We start from the raw sequence: 23,484 nt of genomic DNA on the forward strand, positions 1-23,484 counted from the left end.
AAAAAATATTATTTTAATATATTTTTAAATAAAAAATATTTTAAATTATTACTATAATTTGAAACAACTATGAAAAAAAAACTTGATTCGGCTGTATTTTTTCTTCATTTTCTATTATTTTAGTTAGATAATATAAGCAAACAATTTCTAGCAATGGGTTTTTCAAGGAAATATGAAAAAAAATAAAAATTTAATTTGATTAATTTTTATGTAAAATACTTTACTTCAACAAACATAGAAAATCAGAAAAGCATTCAAACAATCACACTTGCTAAGTTATTAATTATTTTTATATAAAGAAACGAATCAGGATTGGATTTCTTTCCAAAGTCATGAGGAATTTTTTACCATCATCATAATGAAAGGTATCTAAAATAAAATCCTAGTACCCTAATTTCTTTCTTGAAATATTTGCAAGTGAATATTTCATTTTCATTTTTACAAAAATAATAATGAAAAATCCACATTACCTTTTCTGTCCCCGCTTACCGACCCACCTAGTCTCGAGTCAAGGACAACTGGTTATAAGAAACAGCCACATGGTTCCACGTTTTATCTCTAAACTCAACTAGGAGCAGCAGCAGCAGCAGCTCTACTCTTGTTAGAAAATCAAGAAAGCAGAGAAACCCTTAAGACAATGGCACTTACATCTCTCCCCTTAGGTTTTCTTTTCTATTTTTTTTTATTGAACAGTTAAGGGTTTTTGTTGTTGTTGTTGTTGTAGTTTATTGCTCTACATTGTACTTGTGCATGTTTTTGGGTGTATCAGTTGTTATGTTTCAGTTTAGTTGATATGTTGGGTCTAAAAATGTGAAAAGAGGCTTCTTTTGTTGAATCTTGAATAAATGTTTGATTTTAGTGGATCATTTTGCTAAAACTTGTCCAGTGTTTATATATATATATAATTTTTTCCCTTGAACAACTTTTTTCTCTCTCTGAACAGAGTTTCAAATGGGAGAAAAGAAAGACGTGAAAATGGAAATGTAAGGGGATATTTAGAAATGGATATTGCTCATATCAATTGTGTCACAGAACTAAAGTGTTGGTGTTAATGGTAAATGCTTAATTTTGACTTTAGTTTCGCAGTTTCATTGGTGAGCATTGCAGCAAAAGTGTTGATCTCTTAGTGGAATTTCGGCAAGTTTTGCAGTTTTGTTTGCCTTGGTTTGCCGATTGATTGAGGCCTGATGGTCAAAGTTTTGATATGATATTTTTGTTAGTCTATTCACTTGTGTCTTCGCCCGGTTAGATAGAAGTCTTAGAAACCTGTTTTTATTTTCATTTGGATTTGACAGACAACTTCAAAGCGCCTTTCAGAGAGGAAAGTGGCTAAGTTTCAGAAGAACATCACGAGGAGAGGATCTGTCCATGAAACTTCGACCAAGAAAGTATATGACTAACCAGTTGGGCCAGTATTACTTGGATTCTTTGTCTTTGTTGTAATTGGATCGTGTATGTTCTTTCTACCATGTTGAACTCTTTAAATTCTGTCTGTCTCATTGTTGGGCATTATTGATATGAAATTTTCTGCTCAATTTTCCACCCATGAAAATTCATATGTCTGCATATTCCATTTACCGTCATCATCTGCTCTGATTCTGTCTGCATATTGTGAAAGTTTAAGAAGTCAATTTTTGGAGGTGAAAGTTTATCTGTCACTGCTTAAGTGAGAAATAGAGAGATACTGCGGGTGATTTTAGTCTCTCTTCCCCCATTCTTCGCTAAAATAGAGAGATACCGTGGATAAAAGTTTATCTGTCACTGCTTAAGTGAGAAATAGAGATTGTTTGAAAGAAATGTTTATCTTGGTTAGTTGTTAAAGGTACTAAAACATCATTATCTTGCTGTTTCCGAATTGTGTTCTATACTGTATTGGTTATAACTAGATTTGATATCAATGCATCCAGTGCTGAACTTCAATGCATTCCTTTGTGTGTCCTGCAGTTCTTTTTCAGATAATTAGAACAGCTACTAGTGGTGGGAAGGCCTAAGGTACTGGAGATTATGTTTATGATGGAGATCTGCAGCTATGTAATGAGTTAGGGAATAACTACTTTTAAACGCAAAGTTAGAACATTTGTGAATGTCTAAATGAAAAATGATGAATAGCTTATGTTCTCCACCAGTTCTGTACAGTTCTCCATTTCTGGAGTTTTCAGTTGCTTACGCATAATAATGTGTACTGTCTTTCAAGTGTTTCCATATAATATCTGATCTTAGTTGCATCTGTGACCTCATCAATCACCAGACATTGATTTAAACATGATTAATAACCTGCTCTTAGAACTGGACCAAAAACAATATAGGATTTGGTTGTCCATGTAGAACTCTTAAACAGTAAAGATTTTTGTGTTAAAATCATTGAGTAGCTGCTAATTGATTGAAAGCAACAAGCAATAAAGCAAATGAACCTCGTGGAGTTTGAAGTTCTTACAAGGAGACTATAGCTTGTAGTGTCCTGCCTCCAACGCTATTGATCTTATGAACCTGCACAAGGGATTAATAAGCTTAAAGATCACAAGCTAGTGGTACAGAAACCCCAGTAACATCCTGATGGATCAAATTACCAATTCTATCATGCAATGGGTCTTGCTTCATGCAGATCCAGGACTTGTTCATCACAAAACACAAACCACCCTATTTGGTTTGATTTGTGAGACCTCCTCCTCTGAAGGATTATTTTCCAAGCTTAGTTAAACGTTATAAGAATTCCCAACTTTACTAGTGCTCCTACCTCTTCTATACACTATTTGAAGATAATTTCTTGAGAGATAGAGGATTGATTGATGCCTTTTGGCTCCATGATTAGGAGGGGGGACCCAGATATTGAAGTGTTGCCATTTAAGAGAAAAGTATGTGTGAAACGCTTGTCATGTCTGTATCAGTAGGGAAATATGACAGCCACTTGTCTCCATAATGAAAACTTCCAATCTCGGTTGCATGTGGTGTAAACTGCATTACAATGACCTGTGAAAAGACAGACCACCCATATTTGTTCGGACGGAGGACCCTTGCTTCATGAAGACCTTTCCTTTAGTACACATGAAGTCAAGGTTGCTATTTCTTTTCTTTTTTCGGTACAGAATATCCGGTATATCTTGTTTCAATTCCCAAAACAAAACAAATAAGATTAAATTTTCGCTCAAAATTTCAGTTTATTTTAGAAATTCCGCTTGAAATCTAAGCCATTCCATCCCGATCAAATATATATATATTTTTTTTTGCCTTTTGTTTTTCTTTTAAATACTATTCAATTTTACGGTATCAATTATATTTAGTAACTAATTGTTGGATCGAATTAAAATTTTACGAGGAGTCTTCTTACGTATTGTTATATCTCATGTTAGAATTTTAGGTTAATCGAAGTTTAAAAAGATCTTACTAGACTACCAACGATGTTTTTATAATTTTTTTCAAATTCTTAATTTTGTTCAGAAATGTTATTTTATTTTGTTTTTTTAGATTGATTTTTTAAAAAATTTCATCATTCAACAATAAGTTTATTGATAATTGAGTTTTGTAATTTGTTTTATTTTAGGTTGTCATTATCTCATGACCTTGATCACGGATTTGAAAGGTTAACTCAAGTTGATATATGTCGATCCAATATATTGTCGTCTCAATATTATTTTTTTAAATATCATCTCGAATTTTGTTTGAGTTAAACTATATTTTTACTGGTAGTCCAAGTTATTTTTAAATCCGTAAAGTCGATCTATGTTGTCGTCTACTCGTCTCCTACTTTTTTTTCCTTGTGTTTGGAATTTGAATTGCATATAGTTTATCTTTGGATTTGAAGTGAAATTATTTAAAACAGTATGCTAAAACACTCAAAAACCAAAAAATACTGTTCCAATTAGAAAAATTAAACACCAATTGAAATGAAATTGACACCCTTGCATGAAATGGTACTTAGATTAGGCTCAATCTAAAGCTCGGGTTCTATGTCAATTGGATCTGCTACTGGGTTTGATTAGGATAACGTGGGTTTGATCAGGATAACGTCTAAATCTAAAATGAAACCTGACCCGAGCGAAGATTGTTTCTTTCTTTATCGTTATCTTAATGTTTTTTTCTTTTCAACTTGTTTTCAAAATGGTTTTAAAATTATTGAATTTCAGAATATATCAAAACGAAACTTTCTCTGAGAATTCTCAGTTCTTGTTTTTATTTTTTTACACAGTGCGTCAATTAATATCAAAGGATACAATAATAAAGGAAGGGAGAGTGGGAGACCATGTGCATGGTCGTCCATAAAGAGCGGCATCTCATTAATATTAATTGATCAAAGAATATCTGGCTATATAGGGAAACCAGCTTCACAGGTAAAGAACTAAGCCTGCAATTTATGAATATGGATGTAGGCGACGACTAGCTACACCTCCTTACAACATGGAACCACGCCTCCTTATAGCATGGGATAATGAAAAAGAAACAAAATAATGAAGAGAAAAATTATCAAAATGTAGATTTGCATATGTAATTTCGTCAGCATAAAGAAAGACTTTTTAAAGATTCTATGTAGATTTGGAGGGGGAAATATATCTGATGAATTCATGCCAAAATCAAACGCAACCTATTGAAATGTTGAATTTTAGGGGGAAAACGTGTGAAACGTTCGTTAATGTACAGCCATTTGTCTCCATGATGAAGACTTCCACTCTCGCTTGCATGTGGTGTAAACTGCATTACAATGACCCGTGAAAAGACAGAACCACAATAATTTTTAATTTTTTATTACCTTGTATATGTATTCGGCTTGGACGTATCTTGAGTAATCTTATGAGTTCTGAAATTAACAACTATATAAATGTTTAATTATCTTGAAAAGACTTAAACTCATGACCATTGAAAAACAAACTCAAAACCTGACCAGTTGAGTTACTTCTTAAATTTTCCATATTTATTTTTACTCGTACAGATTGAGGACCCTCGATTCATGAAGACCTTTCCTTTAGTATATGAAATCAAGGCTGCTAATTCTTTTTTTTTTTTTGGTTCAGAATATCTGGAATATCTTGTTTCCATTTAAAAAACTAAACAAATAAGAATAAATTTTATCTCATTTAGAATTTTAGTTTGTTTCAGAAATTCCACTTAATTCCATCTAGATCAAATATTTTTTTTTTTTGCTTTTTTAAATACTATCCAATTTTACGGTATCAATTATATTTATCAATCAATTGTTGGATCGAGATAAAACTCTACAAGAAATCTCCTTACATATTGTTATATCTCATGTTAGAATTTTAAGGTAATCAAAGTTTAGAAAGGTCTTAAGAGACTGTCAATGATATTTTTATAATTTTGTTTAGAAATGTTAATTTATTGTTTTTTTTTAAATTGATTTTTTTAAAAAAATTTCATCATTCAACAATGAGTTTATTGGTGATTAAGTTTTGTAATTTGTTTTGATTTGTTTTATTTTGGGTTATTATTATCTCATGACCCGAGTTACGGATTTAGAATTATTGATCCTCATAATTATTGGATGTCATAAAGTTAATGTCAGCATCATTGATTATCGGATGCCATTGTAAAAATTAATTATTATCTGAAATTAACGACCATATAAGCTTCTAGTGGCCCTGAGTAGACTCGAACTCATGACCATTGAGAAGCAAACATAAGACCTTACCAGTTGAGTTACCTCACAATTTCCCATATTTATTTTTACACGGACAGATTGAGGACCCTTGATTCATGAAGACCTTTCCTTTAGTACATGAAATCAAGGTTGCTAATTCTTTCTTTTTTTGGTACAGTCTGGTATATCTTGTTTCAATTTAAAAAACCAAATAAATAAGAACAAATTTTATCTCGTTCAGAATTTTAGTTTGTTTCAGAAATTCCACTTAATTCCTTCCCGATCAAATATTTTTTTTTGCTTTTTTTTTAAATACTATTTAATTTTACGGTATCAATTATATTTATCAACCGATTGTTAGATCGAGATAAAATTCTATGAGGAATCTCCTTACATATTGTTATATCTCATGTTAGAATTTTAGGGTAATCGAAATTTAGAAAAGTCTTACCAGACTGCCAATGATATTTTTATAATTTTGTTCAGAAATGTTTTTTTAATGTTTTTTTTAAATTGATTTTTTTTAAAATTTCATCATTTAACAATAAATTTATTGATGATTAAATTTAGTAATTTATTTTATTTTAAATTATTACTATCTCATTACCTAATTATTGATTGGATGTAAGTTAATGTCAGCATCATTGATTATCGGATGCCATTGTAAAAATTAATTACTGTCAACTTGCTTGTGCTTCATGTCATGTAAAAATAGGTGTCAAATTATCAGGCATGTACCTAACACACTTCTTTCTCCACACACAACCCAAAATGAAAGTTTTAGCAATGGAAAGTTTCTTTCTGGGGCTAGTTCTTGTATGCATGATATGGAGAATACTGTCAACCAGTCACAAAAGAAACAAAACCTTACCACCACCTGAACCCTCTGGTGCATGGCCTTTGATAGGACATCTGAGGATTCTCAATAGTCAAATTCCATTTTTCCGATTTCTTGGAGACCTGGCTGATAAGCATGGACCAGTTTTTTCAATCAGGCTTGGCATGAGACGGACGCTTGTTATTTGTAGCTGGGAATCTGTGAAGGAATGCTTCAAAACCAACGACCGAAAATTCCTAAATCGTCCGAGTTTTGCTGCTTCAAAATACATGGGTTATGATGATGCCTTCTTCGGATTCCATCCGTATGGAGAATACTGGCTTGAGATGCGAAAGATCGCAACGCAAGAGCTTCTGTCGAACCGCAGGCTTGAGCTGCTCAAGCATGTGAGAGTTTCGGAAATAGAAACATGTATCAAGGAATTGCACACGACTTGTAGCAATGGTTCCGTGTTGGTGGACATGAGTCAATGGTTTTCCTGTGTAGTTGCGAATGTGATGTTTCGACTAATTGCGGGGAAGAGATATTGTAGTGGTATTGGCAAAGATTCAGGAGCATTTGGAAGATTAATCAGAGAGTTCTTTTACTTGGGTGGGGATTTAGTAATTTCTGATTTGATTCCTTTTACTGAATGGATGGATTTGCAAGGACATGTGAAATCTATGAAGCGTGTCGCCAGGGATTTGGACCATGTTATGAGTAGTTGGCTTGAAGAACATCTTCAGCGTAGGGAAGTGGGCAGGGTGAGGAAAGAAGAGAAGGACTTCATGGATGTCATGTTAGAATCTCTTGCAGTAGGTGATGATCCCATCTTCGGATACAAAAGAGAAACCATTGTCAAGGCAACTGCGCTGGTAAGTGAACTCACAACATTCTGTATAACATCCTCGTCAACATTATTGCATTTCTAATTGCTGATATTGTTTGTGCTCTGCAGAATCTTATATTAGCAGGCACAGATACTACTTCTGTCACCTTGACATGGGCACTGTCTCTTCTACTTAACCATACTGAAGTGCTAAAAAGAGCACAGAAAGAGATTGATGTCCATGTAGGAACAACAAGATGGGTAGAAGAATCAGATATCAAGAACTTAGTGTACCTTCAAGCCATTGTGAAGGAAACCTTGAGACTATACCCTCCTGGCCCCCTATTGGTACCACGTGAGTCCTTGGAAGATTGCTACGTGAATGGCTATCTCGTTCCTCGAGGCACTCAATTACTAGTTAACGCGTGGAAGCTTCATCGAGATGCGCGCATATGGGAAAATCCATATGAGTTCCATCCTGAGAGGTTCCTTACGAGCCATGGATCAACAGATGTTAGAGGTCAGCAGTTTGAGTATGTTCCATTTGGTTCAGGGAGAAGATTGTGCCCTGGGATTTCTTCTAGCTTGCAAATGCTTCACTTGACGCTTTCTCGGTTGCTTCAAGGCTTCAATTTCAGCACCCCAATGAATGCTCAAGTTGACATGAGTGAAGGCTTAGGACTCACTTTGCCGAAAGCAACGCCATTAGAAGTTGTGCTTACGCCGCGCCTTGAGAATGAGATCTACCGACATTAGAGCATGTCTTTGCTGTCTTTTGTCTAAGAACTAGTGATCTGAATAAAAACTAGTGCTTAAGAGATGTAAATTGAACTTCTATAAAAAAATAAAAAATAGCCCTCGTGCTGAGTACGCATGGCTTAAGTCCAAAAACCACTTCATCTATGACCTTCTTTTCTGAAAGTCTTGCCCATTTTTAACTTTCAACTGTCTACCATAGAAGCTACAAGAAATGTAATGGCTGAGGAATTTGTTGACCATCTTTTAATTCATTGCCAAAAGCAGTGTAGTATCTGGTCAAAATTAATTTATAGGCTGGTGGGGGTCTCTCTTGGTGTTGTCTTGGTAGTCTATCTGATTTGTTTCACTAATGGGAATTTTTGGTACATGGAGCATTTCAAAGAAAAGTCTGGACTATGATATTTTTTGCAATATCGTGGTCTGTTTGGCTTATGCGTAAGATCTCCTCTCCAGCCATTAAAAGAAAATGATGATTTTGATTGTATTTTCTTCTTAATCCTTACCACGCTTTGTGTGCGGGTTAAAGTATTATTCTCATATTTTCCTTATTGTGCAACTGATCTTTTGTTATTTGCTGGTGGCTTGATTAGTGGACAAATTGTCAGAAATCTCAGCCTCTTATTTTATGGTCGGCTCCTGAGCTTTCTACTGTTAAATGGAATGTTGATGGTTTCTCCTTTGGAGGACTTGGGTCCAGCAGGTATAGGTGGAGTCTTACGTGATCACATGGGAATGGTTATGGATGTGTTTTCTATTTCAGCCGGGGTCAAAAACTCCAATAAAGCAGAGTTGATAGCGGTGGTAAAGGCATTAAGATAATCATCTTTGAGAGGTGATTTGTCCAACAATAAAATATTTATTGAGTCTGATTCCTCTAATGTTGTAAGCTGAATGAACAAACCATCTTTTAGGCCTTCATATTTCCATGAGCTGTTCATCCTTTCTGCTCGCTTCTCTTCGACCTTGGGTGCTGTGTTTTCTCTCATGCCCTAGGTAAGGCAAACCACTTTGAGAATGGTCTTGCTAAGCAAGGAGTCTCTCGAGTTGAAGAATTTATTGCATGGATATGATTGAAAGTATTCAGAGACTGTCTTATGGAAGTTTCTATGGTTCATATTCTTGCTATTCTGTGATCTGTGCTCTATAGCTTCAGTTTTCTGTTCTGAAAGTAGCTGGAGATGAGTATCAGAGTTTGTGTTGGGGAGATGATGCCTGCTGGAGGGTTAACCATGTTTTCAATAGCTATCCTTGGTGGTTCGTGTGGTATCTAGTGATTAGGCTAGTCTAGTTTTGTCTTTCGTGGGTGCTAATTAAAATTTTGGCTCTGTGGTTTTCCTTCCTTCCTTTTTGTTTTGCCCATCTCAGGTATTCTATGCCTTCTCAGGCTTTTTCGTTCAGCTTGTATGTTAACATGTGCTTCTGAGCGGGGTTGGTCCACAATTTAATACCTTATGATCCTTTAGTCAAAGAATACATTGTATATGTGAAACTCTCTTGTATGGCTTGAATCCAAACTGAAATTCTATACATTAATAATTGAGAAGGAGATCACTAGATTATTTCTTGCCAGTCCACAAGGTTGCAGAGAAAACTAACTTCCCTGAGTTGTAGCTTAGCCATCGACGGTAGAAAACTTTGAGAGATTCTGGTTGAAACTCCGTACCGTTGAATTACTCTAGACCAAAAATACCAGGAGCAATGACAGTGGAGGAGAAGGTGTGATGTTGATTCAGTAAATCTACTGCAGAAACGACATCTTGTTGCACCCATACTGATGGGATTTCTTCGGGCTAGAAATCCCCTTTCACCAAGTTGGGAGCCATGCTTGTCCATATATTAGCTAGCTCTCTAGTTACGGTCACTCTTGGGAATAGAATTCTGTCTAATATCAAGCTGTAATTTCTTACAATATAAATCAATCTCGTCTTTGCTCGCTTTCCAAATCTTCTTATCTGACTTCACTTGAGATGATGCCTGTGATATATTGAACAATATCCTTCAAGTCCATAAATGTCTTTCGTGTATCGTGCAAGGTTATTTTAGTAATTGTATTTTTTAATGCATAGTAAAATTTATAATGCAACCCTTGAATAAAATAACAAATAACTTCTGCACAATGGTATTTTTGTATTTTTTTATTTGATAGATCAGTAGAATTATTACATTACCCTTGCTATTTAAATTTCCTAACCTTGGTTTCAGGGGCTTGGTTGTAATTTCATCATGGTTTTTTTTGTTATTATTGTTTAGTTCTAATGGTATTTTTGGTTTTTTACAAAAAAAAATAAAAAAGCTGTTAATGCGTGCCTCCCATGCGTACTTGTCAGCCGCTTTGTCACCTTCTGGTAGTCCGTGCGACTAGCTCCAGTGATTGTAACCGTGAATCTGCCGCATCATTTGATTCGTCTCGACATCTTTTTTCTCTCTGGGTGGCGCGTGTATGGCAATTCGTGCCGCTTTGTCACTGTCTGGTGGTTCATGCAACTGACTCCGGTGATTGTAACTGTGAATTCGCCGCACTATTTGATTGTATCGGCGTCCTTTTCTCTTTAGGTGATGCGTGTGTTGTGGTTCGATGTGATTTGACCTAAAATTGCTTTTTTTTCCTTCTCTTTCTTCCTTGAATTGTGTGCCGGCTATACAAAAAATAATACCCACCCTTCAATTTATTGATTTGGTCCTTCTACTCTTATTATTATTTCTAATTGTTTATTTACATTGATTATTTCTAATTAGATTTTATTTTTGATTTCATCCTTGATAATTTGATTTTTTTTTAATTTGTTTTCAAATTTAACTCTCATTCTTTTAATAGATATTTATTCTGTTTTGAATCATTTTCTTGATTGATTTGTTAATTTATCCAATTCCACCCTTAGAAAAAAAAAATCATGACCATATTTGGGTAGAAAAAAATAAAAACCAGGGAGGTGTAAAGTGTGTTTTCCCCAACTACACTGTATTTGCAATAATTAATTGCTGATCTTATGTAAGATTATCAGTATTTGCAATAATTAATTGCCCAATTGACTCTCCAATGCAGATCTCCCCCACATCATGCTCAACAAGGTGAAAGGAAGGCCAGAATTTTTCTTTCCTGCTCCTAACAATTGTATGGGCAAGGCCATTCCATTTTGTCCTCCCATGGTGGCCGACCCCAATTCCTGGATTCAATCCCCAGGTCTCAGCCAACAATGATATGTCCCTTCAGTGTTCTCTTACCATGACTTAGGCTCTGAGGTCAAAAGTCATAGATTTGATTTTATGCAGCATTGCTAGATAACATGCTTGGCTAAATCCATAATCACAATCTTCTTGTGCCTTCAGAGTTTTTTAACCCACATGAAGTTTAATAATATATTTCAATTCGTCAATTGCTATTTAACTTTGTTTTCTTTTTATAGCATTGTTTTGCAAGGTTAACTTCAAGATTTTGGTACAAGAATGAAGAAAATAGTTTGAGCTACCAAAATACTCCTTTCCAAGCTCATGACTTTTTAAACAAAAATAGCTGTAGACTAATACCATAGCACAACCCTACAGCATATCCTATAACATGTTTTTCCACTCACACATATATGGCTTTGCACCCCTTATTCAAGTGCTTAGACAACAACATTTACATCCAGGAGATATTGCAACAATAATACTATAGTCCATAATCATCATAAAAAAAAGTACAAAAAAAGCATCAGTTGATACATATATGCCCCATGAGAACAGAATGACCGGTAGGATGCTAGAAATGTCTTTGTTGGGTTTGCTTTCTGTATGCTCCTTTGCTTTCATCTGACCTGCGAGTTGATCGGGTCATTGTGCTTCCTGAGCTGGAGTTCTGGTAAAAGTCTGAACTATTGGATAACTTCCTCAGACGAGAACTGAAGCTAAGTTCATTGCTAGTTTGCGTATTGCTCTCAGATAAGCTTACATCAAGAGAAGAGTCATAGCCCATTGTCTCAAATTCCTACAAGAAATGTCCATTCTGTCAGTATTTTCCTTACAAGATTGCATAGAGTGCATGTCATAGGATAGACATTTTCGGATTGGATTTTGTCAAAACTCAAAGGAGCATTGTCTGCTGACCTTGGATTTTTTCTCGGCACAATAGGGTGTTAAACATGGATTTAAATCCTTGAGAAGCATGTCATTTGGACTACCCGGTGTTGCACCATCGCAAGAGCTAAATTCCTGAGTTGTTATTGACAGTTTGTCAAAGAACAAGAGCTAAGGGAAAGACAGTTTGAATCAACAGGCATATAAAGCTCGTAAAGCAGAACTTAGAAGCAGATCATGGCATTTCCGGTTCACAACATTTCAGTGCTTAACCCACAAGAAAACTTCAACAATTTTTCCAAATGGCCTACACGGTGAAAATAGTAGAATTCAAAAATATCCTACTCTTTTACTGTAAGTTTAATAGAGTGATCGAACAATTTGAATATGAAATTTGATTTAAACCAGTTCAGTTCGAGTACAGCCGGTATCCTCCCCACAGATTTGAAGACCCACCCCACCTGGTGTAATGAACACTGATGCTTCTATCTGGGATTAAGAGTCATTCTTTTGTATGTGAGAAAATGTGGATAGAAGGCAGGTCCAGATGAGATTATTGATTTTCTATTTATGATGTAAGCAATGTTTCAAGTTAATTATCAAATTATAACTTCATTCTAAAAAAACAAACAAATAAATAATTAAAGGAAACTGTGACTCCTTGCTAGGAATTGAACACTGATGACCTATAATCTTAATACTACAACACACTTAGGAGAACTCTGAAAACTATAATAACTTGTTTGGAGGAGAATTCTGTCAACTATAAATTAATATCTGAAAAGGAAAACAGCACACTTACCAAGGAATTAGCAGTTTCTTCATGGTCATATGATGGTGTTCCCGGTGAGCTGCCAGGATATTGGATGCATGCCCTTCCATATTTATCTGCCTTCACCTTTTCAAGAAGAAAATCATTAACAATTGCACACCCCAAATACCATCATAAAGCAGCACCTTGTTCGAATTTGAAGATATTATCTACACAAATGTGGCAAATAAAGGAGAAAAACAACTGCAAAATTCAAACCTTTTGTCCCAAAAACGAAATCAATCTATTGACCGTGCATAAACACAATAGCTGCAATAATGTTCAACATGTAAAATGATCTATAATCTAATTCTATTAAAAGATATACTAGACCTTAAATAAAGAACCTTACAATTTGAACAGCATTGATTTTAGTAATCTCAGGATGAATCTGATTTTATACTAACATTGAATAAACTAATTAAGATGGAAAATCACATAGAGCTAGCATATGAATTACTGGAGAACCTTAATGCTCATTTATGCAACCTTGCATTCATAGGACTGTCCCATACACTAGAAAGCAGGGAACTTGTACATGCAAAAACTTTAGGTTTCATTTCAACCACAATCGACAAATTTTTTTTTCAAAACATCAACTCAGAATAGTAAAACTTGAATGAAAACACTTAAAATCACTAAAACATGGAAAACTTTTCAGGTTAATACCTCAGCAAGATCCTCTGCAAGGTATTGCAATTGACCTGTAAGGGAAGTGACCTGCTTCTGAAGAGTTGGAATGAGTTGTTTGGCTTGCTTCAATTCTGATCCTTGCTGCTCTAGTAACTCTTGAAGTTGAGAATTCATTGTATCAGGAAAAAGTATTGAACTTTTTAATGACCTGATCTCTTGTCTTTGATTCAAGCACAAATCTTTCAACTTCTCAACCTACAAACCAAAGATCAAAAGCACCAGTAAATACAAAAACCAAAACCCAAAAAGGAAAAAGGAAAAAAAATCAACAAAAACATTACTTGAACTCCACTTACTTCCTTGTTCTTGTCTTCAAGCATCAACTTAAGCTTATGAATCTCCAACTCTTGTTCTTTATTAGCACTCAAAAGCTCTCTCTCACTCTTCAAAACCATAGCTAAAGTCCTTGTATTACTATTCACTTTTGCATCCGTCAACGCCTTCACTCCCTTCATCTCCTTCTTATTTTCCTTCCCAAATAACTTCTTCTGCAACCCCATAAAAGCAGTCCCTTTCCTTGCAGTCTTTTTCAAGTCCTCAGCTATTAAATCCGATGGAATCACCAACCCCACACCCTTACTTGATGACCCTTTACTCGACGTGGAAGATACTGACTTCTTCTCCATGAATTTCTTCACCATTGTGCTTAAATTGTGATCATTTCCATCGTTTTTTACCTTGATTTTTGACAAATATGCTGGTTTGGACTTGATTATTGCGCGTGAAGTTGAGTGTTTGTAGCTTAGCTCAGTGGATGAAGATGGGTCTGAGAAGTAAGAGGAAGTTGAGGACCTTGAATCGTATGAATTGTAGCGGGAAGCCATTAAAGATTGAGTCTTTAGGACAAGGAGAGAAGGAGGGGAAGAACAAGTTAAGAGGACACCAAGAAAGGTGGGGTTTTTGTTGTGTCTGAAAGGTCAAGGACAGATGGCAAAGTGGGCGTGATTGAGTGAGAGCCGCTGTCTGAATTCAAATTTTTGTCTTGGCTTCGAAAGCGCGGGATGTTTTAATGCTAATAATTAGTAGTAAAATTCAACTCTACTATGATGTTAGTTGAATGAATTATTTACAATTGCAATATGTTAATTAAAAATTCGAGTAGAGATCACTGATATAATAGAATGCTTATTTTGCAGTTAAAAAGTGTTTTTGAAATGTTTTTAAAAAAATTCCTTTAAATTAATATTTTTTATGTTTTTTTTATTATTTTAATATGATGATATCAAAAATATATTTTTAAAAAATATTATCACAATCTCAAATATTATCTAAGTGTGTGCTTGGTGTTGTAGTGCATGTTTTTAAAAAGTATTTTTCACTCAAAAATACATTAAAATTATTTTGTTTAAATGTTTATTTTATTTTTAACATCAATATATCAAAGTTATTGAAAAATATTAGAAATAACATCAAATTAATACTTTTTAAAGTTAAATGTATTTTTAAAAAGGACTAAAAAATAAAAATGATTGTAATCTCTAACACTTATTAAATTATTATTATCAATTTAGTCAATTCAAGTTAATTCATTTAATTTATAATCTAGATTTTAAATCAAATCATAGATGGAATATTTATATCAAATAGGTGAGTAAGTTATAATTTAATTAATATTAATGTTTCTCTTTATAATTTTATTTTTTTAATTAAAAAAGAATATAAAAAAACCATATGAAATTATGTCTCTAAGATACATATACATACAATCTTACAAACATAATTTCAGATGGTTGATGAGTTTGGTTTTTTATTATATTTTTTTAATTAAATTTTAATAATTGAAATAATAATTTTCATTTTGAACTTTTCTTTTATAATAAAAAATAGATAATTAGTATTTTATAAATTTTGTTTTTTTATGTTATTATGTAAGATTTAAACCCCAAAACAAACTAATTTTAATCAGAACTAGTTTAGATATAAATGACTATGTTTAAGACATAATCAAAAGAGATCAAGTTTTAATTTGTTAAAATTGTTACAAAAATACTCTAATTGTTTTTTATTTTTTTAAAGTAGACATATTTGACTCTTTTTATGGTTTTGATTCTCATGTTTGAATCTTCAAGTCCATGTTGGAGAAAATATGAGATTATTGCCATGTGCCAGCTAAGAAGGTTGAAAAATGCGAGGGATCGAAGTTTAGAATAAACTACATGCATGTCTGAAGGATTAAGGGACTTGTCTTGGTGAACTGATGAAAGAAAAAAAAGGAACTCCAGCACCTGAGGGCTTCTCTTATCTCAGCCTGTGCTTTCTTTACGACTCTTGGGTTTTTCATGATTTCTTTCATGGCCCATTATATGAACTCCAGCACCTGCAAAGAGCATATCCTACACAAACACAAACATCTCTCCTAATTACCTTCAATTGAAGATGAAAATGATCATGCTATCCAATTAATATTATATAATAATGCTACAAGTTTAGTGACAGAAATGGAAAGATTGTAGAAGGAAGAGAATAGCTGAATTACTTGCCTAGAGGCCAACTTTGATGTTGAATTCTCAATGGGGCACTTGAAGGTTCCATCCTCCTGAAGCCTTACAAGCATATCTACCAGATCTTCCTCTATAGTTTCACTGTTTCCCATCTCCTTATGCTCATTATTGATATTATCCAAGATCTGGTTTATTTGAGCAAGTACTTTCTCCACTTTAGCTTTCATCCCAATAACTCCTTGAAGAAACTCTAGTGAAGGGTACAAGTCATCGATCGACTACATTGAAGCCTCCTGCCAAGAGTGATCTTTCCTTGGTCAGTGATATCATTGTATCTTGGTCTTTGCATTGATTGCCTGATGCTGTTCTACATGTTATCTTCTTACACTTGTTAGAAAGAAAACTTCTTCAGTAAACTCCATTGATCGTCCTGCAGATTCTCCAACGAATTCAATGAGTTTCGAAGCCTCATCATGGCGAATGGCAGAAAAAAACTGAACCTTCTTAGGACCGTAGAGTTCCAATCACCTTATGGATAGAAGGCAATATCTTTGGTCCCAGATGTCAAGATTCTAGAGGCAAAGACAACATCATGGGTCTTCAGCAACTATTTAGCCGTCTTTGGTAATTAATGCAAAATCTGCGACCTGGCTGTGATAACCTCACCCAAACCCATTGATCCTACCATGTTCACATTGCAAACTATAAATTTATTACCAAATAATTTAATATTAAAAAGAAAAATAATCTAGATTATTTTTTAAAATCAGTAAAATATCCAATAAAAAGCAAATACAAAAAATTGAGCCCAAATTAAATTAGTGTTGAAGTATAAAACTAAAAAGACATGAGTTTTTTAAAAAAAGCAAGCAAATTTAGATGAATCTCCTAAATTTAGGTTAAATCCTAAACTCGTAATCCGTGAAATCCTAAACCTAAAATCAATCATAAAGTTAAATTTTCCAATCAATTCAATGTTGAAAGATGAAATTAAAAAAAATCAATTTAAAAAAATTTCTAAAATTATAAAATTATAAAAACAATGAGAATCAAATCTGATAGAAAAATACAAAAAAAAAGAATAAAATCATAAAATAAAATATCAATTATAAAAATTATATTAGATAAAACAAATAGCAATTAAAGAATGATGACAAAATCTAACAAATAAAAACAATTAAAAGATAATGAAATTAAAAAAAAACATTTCAATTTTATAAATTATTTTAAAAAACAAATATTAATAAAAATAAACCAAACTTGAAAGAAAAACAAATTGAATGACTACTTTGAAAAATTAAAGGGTAATGCACTGAAGCCGAGAATAAGACAAAAAGAAATGGGGGAAAAAAACTAAATTGAAGAGCTATTGGCTACACGTGTCGCCTAGTAATAGGAACGCCAATAAAAATATTTGAATGCGGTTGTTATACACGTCACCTAAATAGTATTGATGACATCTACAAACATGTGTCAACTATTTTTTTAAATATTATTTAATATTTTTTAAATTACCAAATTATTTTTACTCTACTTGATTATAACAAAAAACCAAGTTGAAAATACAAAAAAAACACTCATGGATTACAACTTAAGAATTTTTATTATTATTTTAAAGGTAATTCAATCATCTTATTGTGCTTAAATAATAAAAACACAAAAGCTCATTAATGTAAGTTTAAATTTTTTTTTAGGGTAATTAAATTATTTTATTGTAATAAAAAAAAGTAAAAAGACAAATTTATTCAAATCAATTTGATTACAAAAATATCATGTGAAAAATTAGTCCTGATAGCTATTTCATTGATTTTGTTTAAGAAGAAAAAAAATATTATTATATTATTTCAATTTACAGTGTAATAAATCTAGACTCACAATATTTATTGAACCCTTTTTAGTTTTTAGTTTTTTTTTTTAATTTTGCCAACATATAGCAAAAACTCTCAAGCTCGTAGTGGTTCAACACAGATTATTCTAAGCTGTTTTTCTAACATTTATGCAAGGATGACAAATTAAGAATTTCAACCGATTTAAATGGATTCGAACAATTACTTTATTTGATAAATAATAAATAAAAAGTGAATATTCTCAAATTCGACCGAAAACATTCCTCTCTCTATATATATTATGTTAAATAATAATAAATAAATAAATAAATAAAATATGAAGTTTTTAAAAATTTTATTTGTTAAATAACGAATAGAATAGGAATATATATATATATATATATATATATATATATATATATATATATATATATATATATATATATATATATATATATATATAATGAACAATCAAGTTTTTACCAAACTATAAAAGGCCCCCACTTTTAAATTCATCAGAACAATCTCTATCCAAAATCCTCAAGTTTAACAGCAACCCTTTTGTGTTATCTCAATTTTGATGCTAACCCACAATTGCCCCTTGTGTAAATCATTATTAGATATTGATTTTCACTGCTAATTTTGGATGTTCGCCCTTTTTTGAGGTGTCCACTGTTAAGTTTTATCTGAGTATACACATACAGGTACTCGTGAGCTTACTCCGTTACAAAGAGGCATGGGTCGTTCTCGTGGGAATTTTCACTCTACTGATGAAGACCCTACTCAGAGGTTTTTTTTTTTATTTTTTTTAAAGGCTTCTGCTTTCATGGTTTTTGATTCAGTATTTAGTTTGCTTGTTTTTTGTTTTTGTTGTGTTGCTTGTGTGTGTGTTTTGTAATGTTAATTAGTGGGATGGAAAATGCATTGATAGGATTTAGTAATGTTGAATGTGTTTATGCATGATTGAAGGTAATTAGTGTAGATAGTTTCAAGTTACTTCTGTTTATGTGATTACTGATAGTCAATTTTGGCTGCATGAATGTAGTATAACCCGAATTTTGTTGTTGGCATTGCAGATCAAGAAGGAAAAAGAATGCTGCAAGTGGAGAGAATTCGGAATCTTCATCGGCAGGTGCTTTTCCATCCTCGTGGGAAATTTTATTGTTATTATTATTATTATTATTATTATTATTTTGAGATTTGAACTTTGACAGCAACTTGTTCATGATTACCTGCATTACCATATAAGAGAAAATCATGTTGCAGAATTGTTTCATCTAAGGCATTGCTTCTTGAGTTGTGACTAGCATAGAAAATACAAGTTGCAGTCCTATTCTGAACAGTGAAATCTACAGAAGTGTCTTGTAGATGTTATCTAACAGGGGCTTAAAACTGAAATTGGTTGAGATTTTTAGTTGGTTAAGGTGATACTGAATAATATTTCAAAGATGTTGAAACAAATGATGCTTCTGTTTTTACTCAAATTCTTTGTTCTTCGGAGTATTATCATGCATATGATGTCTATGCATCCTGTGGATGTTTGATTCTGTTCGCCTGCGCATTTTTTTGAATTTTTTCTTCATTTTCCTCTTTACTTTTTAATGCGATCAGGCCAGGGAAGTAGTGATGGTAAAAGGGCATTATACCATTGCAATTATTGCAATAAAGACATAACAGGGAAGACCCGTATCAAATGTGCTGTGTGCCCTGATTTTGACCTATGTTTAGAGTGCTTCTCTGTAGGAGCTGAGGTTACGCCTCATAAAAGCAATCACCCTTACAGGGTTATGGTCAGTGCTTCTCCTTCTAACAACTTGCTAATTTGTTATTTTGCTTGTTCCTGTTCATTATTGTTCTTTTAATACTGCATCGAGCTTGTCCCTGTATCAGTGTGGGAATCTACTGGTTTGTTTGATGAAAAATGTAGGAGATTTTGGCTTTCCTGTTCATCTCTATTTAGAATTTGATAACTGTATTATACTTGAAGTGTTCTTTCTCATGCTAGCAAATGGTCACTTCTTTATTTCCTAGTTTAATTAGTTGGAATATCTACAGGTCTCAGTTCCTACATGGGCATAGTGTTCAACCTATGACCTTAGAACACTGACAACATGTGTTTTATTCATTTTCATTTCTACAGGATAACCTATCTTTCCCACTTATTTGCCCTGACTGGAATGCAGATGAAGAAATACTGCTTCTAGAGGTGTTTTGAGTTTTAACTTTCTTTTTTTCAATTTTTTGGAGAACTTTTTATTATTATTATTTCTTTAGTTGGTGATTGGGAACATAATTCTGATATGTCTTTTGTTCTATAGGGAATTGAAATGTATGGATTGGGGAATTGGGCAGAAGTTGCTGAGCATGTGGGGACAAAGAATAAAGAAACATGTATCAAACACTATAATAGCGTATACATGCAATCCCAGTTCTTCCCTCTCCCGGTATGGTACAGAAAACTCTTCTCTTTTCAAGATGATTTTTAATTTACTTCGAAGTAAATAGAATTGAACATTTTCCTTCTTTCCAGGACATGTCTCATGTTGTTGGGAAAAATAGAAAGGAGCTTCTTGCTATGGCCAAGGGACATAGTGAGGACAAAAAAGGTTTGTGTTAATGCCTACCATTATATATCCCTCCTTCTAGTTGTTTTTCCTTATCTTTTTATTGCTGGGCCCTTGGTGGAATGCTACTTTAGTTTCTGCTTGGTGAGAGGCCCCAATTGTGACCCCCAGTATTGGTTATAGAATTTTTCCTTTTAACTGTGGCCTCTGACATAAATGGTGCAGGGTGCTCTAGTGTGCCTTAGTTTCAACTTGTTTGTTTTCTAGCATAAAAGCTATAGGTTTTCTGCATAATTATGAAGCAAAACCTGCTTCGGTGGTGAACTGGCCATTAATGGTCATTTTGCTTTCTTATAATTGCTACTCTTTGCTGCGCTATCCTTTTTCACAAAGAAATTTTTATCATATACTGGGTATGATTTATAGGTTTATAATTGCTACTCTTTGCTGCGCTATCCTTTTTCACAAAGAAATTTTTATCATATACTGGGTATGATTTATAGGTACTTCTATGCTTGGGGAGCATACTTTGAAGGAAGAATCTCCATTTTCTCCTTCAAGAGTCAAGTACGGTTATCATTTTTCTCCGTGAATGCAGTTTCTCTTCTCACCTTTTATTAAGCATGCTTGTGCCAATTTCCTTGATTAATTTAGGGTCGAAGAAATGCACAAAGTAGGTTCCTCTGGCCGATTATCTACATTAAATTCAGGTGATTTAAATAATATTCTCAAATAGCTAGATGTTTTATGAAATGAAATAATCTCATTGCTGCAATTGATCTTTGTTTTTTGAACCTTCAGAGTTAGAAACTGCAAGCTGTCCTAATGGCGCAAATTCTGCAGCAACAGCTGCTAATAAGAAGGCATCAAGCATGGCCCGAATTAATGATGGACCCGGTGTTAAGGTGGAAGGTCTGATACATGACTTTTCTTATCTGAATTGCTTTTATAGATGATCATTTTTTGTGTTTGTCATTGTCCTCTAGATGCTTGATGGTTTGGAATATGAGCTCTGTCATCTGATGAGTAATTGAAATTGATGAGATTTGGATGTTCTTGCTTATTGAAATTGTTTGCTTCCATGCTTCTAGTTTGTAGGGTACTACTATAATACTGTCTGCTTGACGTGTGAACAATTTTGTTGGGGAACAGTTAGTCATCACTTTTGTTCTGGTGGCAGATCCTCAAGTGGACCGAAATTTCAAGGGGAAGAAACCAAGTTCCTCAGGGAGTGAGGGTCCATCATTAATGGAGTTGAGCGGTTATAATCCCAAAAGGCAGGAGTTTGATCCTGAATATGACAATGATGCTGAGCAGTTGCTGGCTGAGATGGAATTTAAAGATAATGACACTGAGGAAGAGCGTGAGCTGAAGTTGCGAGTGCTGCATATATATTCAAGGAGGTAGGTTGTCAATGAATTGACTAAGTATGTTATAGACTGAACTTACTTTGGTAAATTATGCTTGTTCACATGGTAGGACTCGGGAGCAATGCATGTAGGCATAATTGACGTAATTTATTGGTGTAATATGCATGATTTTGTTAATAGACATCCCACCAAGTTACTTGCTTATACTAAATATTTCTCTTAACTCTTTCAAATTCAGTCATATAATTATATAACCTGGCTGGATATTGACAGGCTTGATGAGAGAAAGCGCAGAAAAGATTTCATTCTTGAAAGAAATCTACTACATCCAAGTCCTTTCGAAAAGGACTTGACTCCAGAAGAGATGGCATTATGTCGGCGTTTTGACCCTTTTATGCGTTTTCATTCCAAGGAAGAGCATGAAGAATTGCTTTGGGCTGTTGTCAAGGAGCACCGGATGCTGAAAAGGGTCGAAGAGCTGAAGGTATATGATTCGTGCTGAAAATGCACTTTTATAGTTACTTGATTCCCTCTCTTGAAGTAAATAATATAGGCTGCTATTTCCTGTATAAACAGGATTTAAAGGACTCTGATTTGAACAGTCACAACTAATATTCCAAACTACACACACTTAATACTCTCCTAACATAATTTTTAAATGTGCGAAACATGCATTTCTGCATGAGAATGCTTAATATGCTTTATTATTTATTCAGTTGCTGTAACTATGCAGGACGCCCAAGTGGCTGGTTGCCGCACAGCAGTTGAGGCAGACAGGTATCTTGAGCACAAGAGAAAAATAGAAGCTGAGGAAACTTCCAGGAGACTGAAAGACAATGCTCAGATTGGTCCTAGCAGTCAGGGTGCTCCCAATGCATTCATGTCTCCAGACTCTGTTGGGAAGGATTCAAGCACCAGACCTGCAGGACAGGGCACTTCTAGCTATGCCAATGATTTGGACATAATGGGCTTTTATGAAACGCAGCTACTGTCTGAAACTGTAAGTGTCAAATCTCTTGTTTGTAGCTTTTCTTCGTCAACATTTGTAAGCAATGTCTGTTCTGCTTCATTGTTGTGCTCCAATAACAGACACCTTATTTTTGACCGTTCATCATTCCATAAGGTTAAACGGTAAAAGAACTGTCCAACAATGTCATGTCCTTCCCTGAGGCTTCCTTGTGGATTCCAAAGTATGAAGTCTTTTAAATTGCCATTGAAGTTGCTAACTTTAATTTGTCCGCAGGAAAAACGGCTATGCTGCGAGATTCACCTACCTCCACCTGTCTACCTCAAGATGCAGGAGGTGATGACCAAAGAGATCTTCAGCGGTAACATCACTAAGAAATCAGATGCTCACCCCTTGTTCAAGATTGAAGCAAGCAAAGTTGATGGGGTATATGATATGCTTGTGAAGAAGGGGATTGCTCAACCTTGATGCTAGTTAATTCTTGTTCTCAATTTCCTTTAATTATGCAGCGTTCACGTTCTTTCAAGAAATAAAAATATGCTTTACCTCGTTAGCCTTTCCGAGTTTCTATACTTGCATAAACTTCGCCCCGTGCACATGTACCATGTAGGAGTAGAGTACCCATTCATGGAGTTGCATTCCATTCTGAATGGGAAAACTATACCCGTTGCTGCTTAATTCATGATATCATTTGCGGGTTATGATACCACTTCGCTTGGTTATTTTCAACGCAGGTGCGGCTAGGGTTTGGAAACTCTATCCGCACC

The 23,484-nt window shown here is 34.0% G+C and overlaps 3 protein-coding genes, 1 long non-coding RNA gene and 1 pseudogene across 4 annotated transcripts; 3 read left to right on the plus strand and 2 right to left on the minus strand.

Annotated features, from left to right (window-relative positions):
* Positions 1–476: 476 nt before the first annotated feature.
* Positions 477–2,225, plus strand: LOC133677418 (uncharacterized; annotated as a pseudogene).
* On the minus strand, positions 2,085–2,785 carry LOC133677419 (uncharacterized). Its single transcript, XR_009835781.1, has 2 exons — positions 2,568–2,785; positions 2,085–2,487 (listed from the first exon to the last, which is right to left on the minus strand). It is a non-coding gene; the product is annotated as an uncharacterized LOC133677419 (long non-coding RNA).
* A 3,526-nt stretch (positions 2,786–6,311) lies between these two features.
* On the plus strand, positions 6,312–8,231 carry LOC133677716 (cytochrome P450 CYP82D47-like). The gene is made up of 2 exons (XM_062099846.1): positions 6,312–7,279; positions 7,363–8,231. Exons 1-2 carry the CDS (start codon positions 6,320–6,322, stop codon positions 7,987–7,989), a joined length of 1,587 nt encoding a protein of 528 aa, XP_061955830.1. The 5' UTR covers positions 6,312–6,319; the 3' UTR covers positions 7,990–8,231.
* Positions 8,232–11,449: 3,218 nt separating this feature from the next.
* Positions 11,450–15,016, minus strand: LOC133677717 (uncharacterized). The gene is made up of 5 exons (XM_062099847.1): positions 13,846–15,016; positions 13,526–13,744; positions 12,848–12,943; positions 12,076–12,180; positions 11,450–11,956 (listed from the first exon to the last, which is right to left on the minus strand). Exons 1-5 carry the CDS (start codon positions 14,371–14,373, stop codon positions 11,732–11,734), a joined length of 1,173 nt encoding a protein of 390 aa, XP_061955831.1. The 5' UTR covers positions 14,374–15,016; the 3' UTR covers positions 11,450–11,731.
* A 3,296-nt stretch (positions 15,017–18,312) lies between these two features.
* Positions 18,313–23,270, plus strand: LOC133677266 (transcriptional adapter ADA2b-like). Its single transcript, XM_062099190.1, has 13 exons — positions 18,313–18,605; positions 18,893–18,948; positions 19,428–19,606; positions 19,957–20,022; positions 20,135–20,260; positions 20,347–20,422; positions 20,884–20,947; positions 21,035–21,090; positions 21,182–21,292; positions 21,561–21,783; positions 22,024–22,234; positions 22,484–22,750; positions 22,994–23,270. The coding sequence occupies exons 1-13, from the start codon at positions 18,553–18,555 to the stop codon at positions 23,183–23,185; spliced, it is 1,680 nt and encodes a 559-aa protein (XP_061955174.1). The 5' UTR covers positions 18,313–18,552; the 3' UTR covers positions 23,186–23,270.
* Positions 23,271–23,484: the final 214 nt, after the last annotated feature.

This window comes from Populus nigra, chromosome 17, assembly GCF_951802175.1.
Source record: "Populus nigra chromosome 17, ddPopNigr1.1, whole genome shotgun sequence".
Lineage (NCBI taxonomy): Eukaryota > Viridiplantae > Streptophyta > Magnoliopsida > Malpighiales > Salicaceae > Populus > Populus nigra.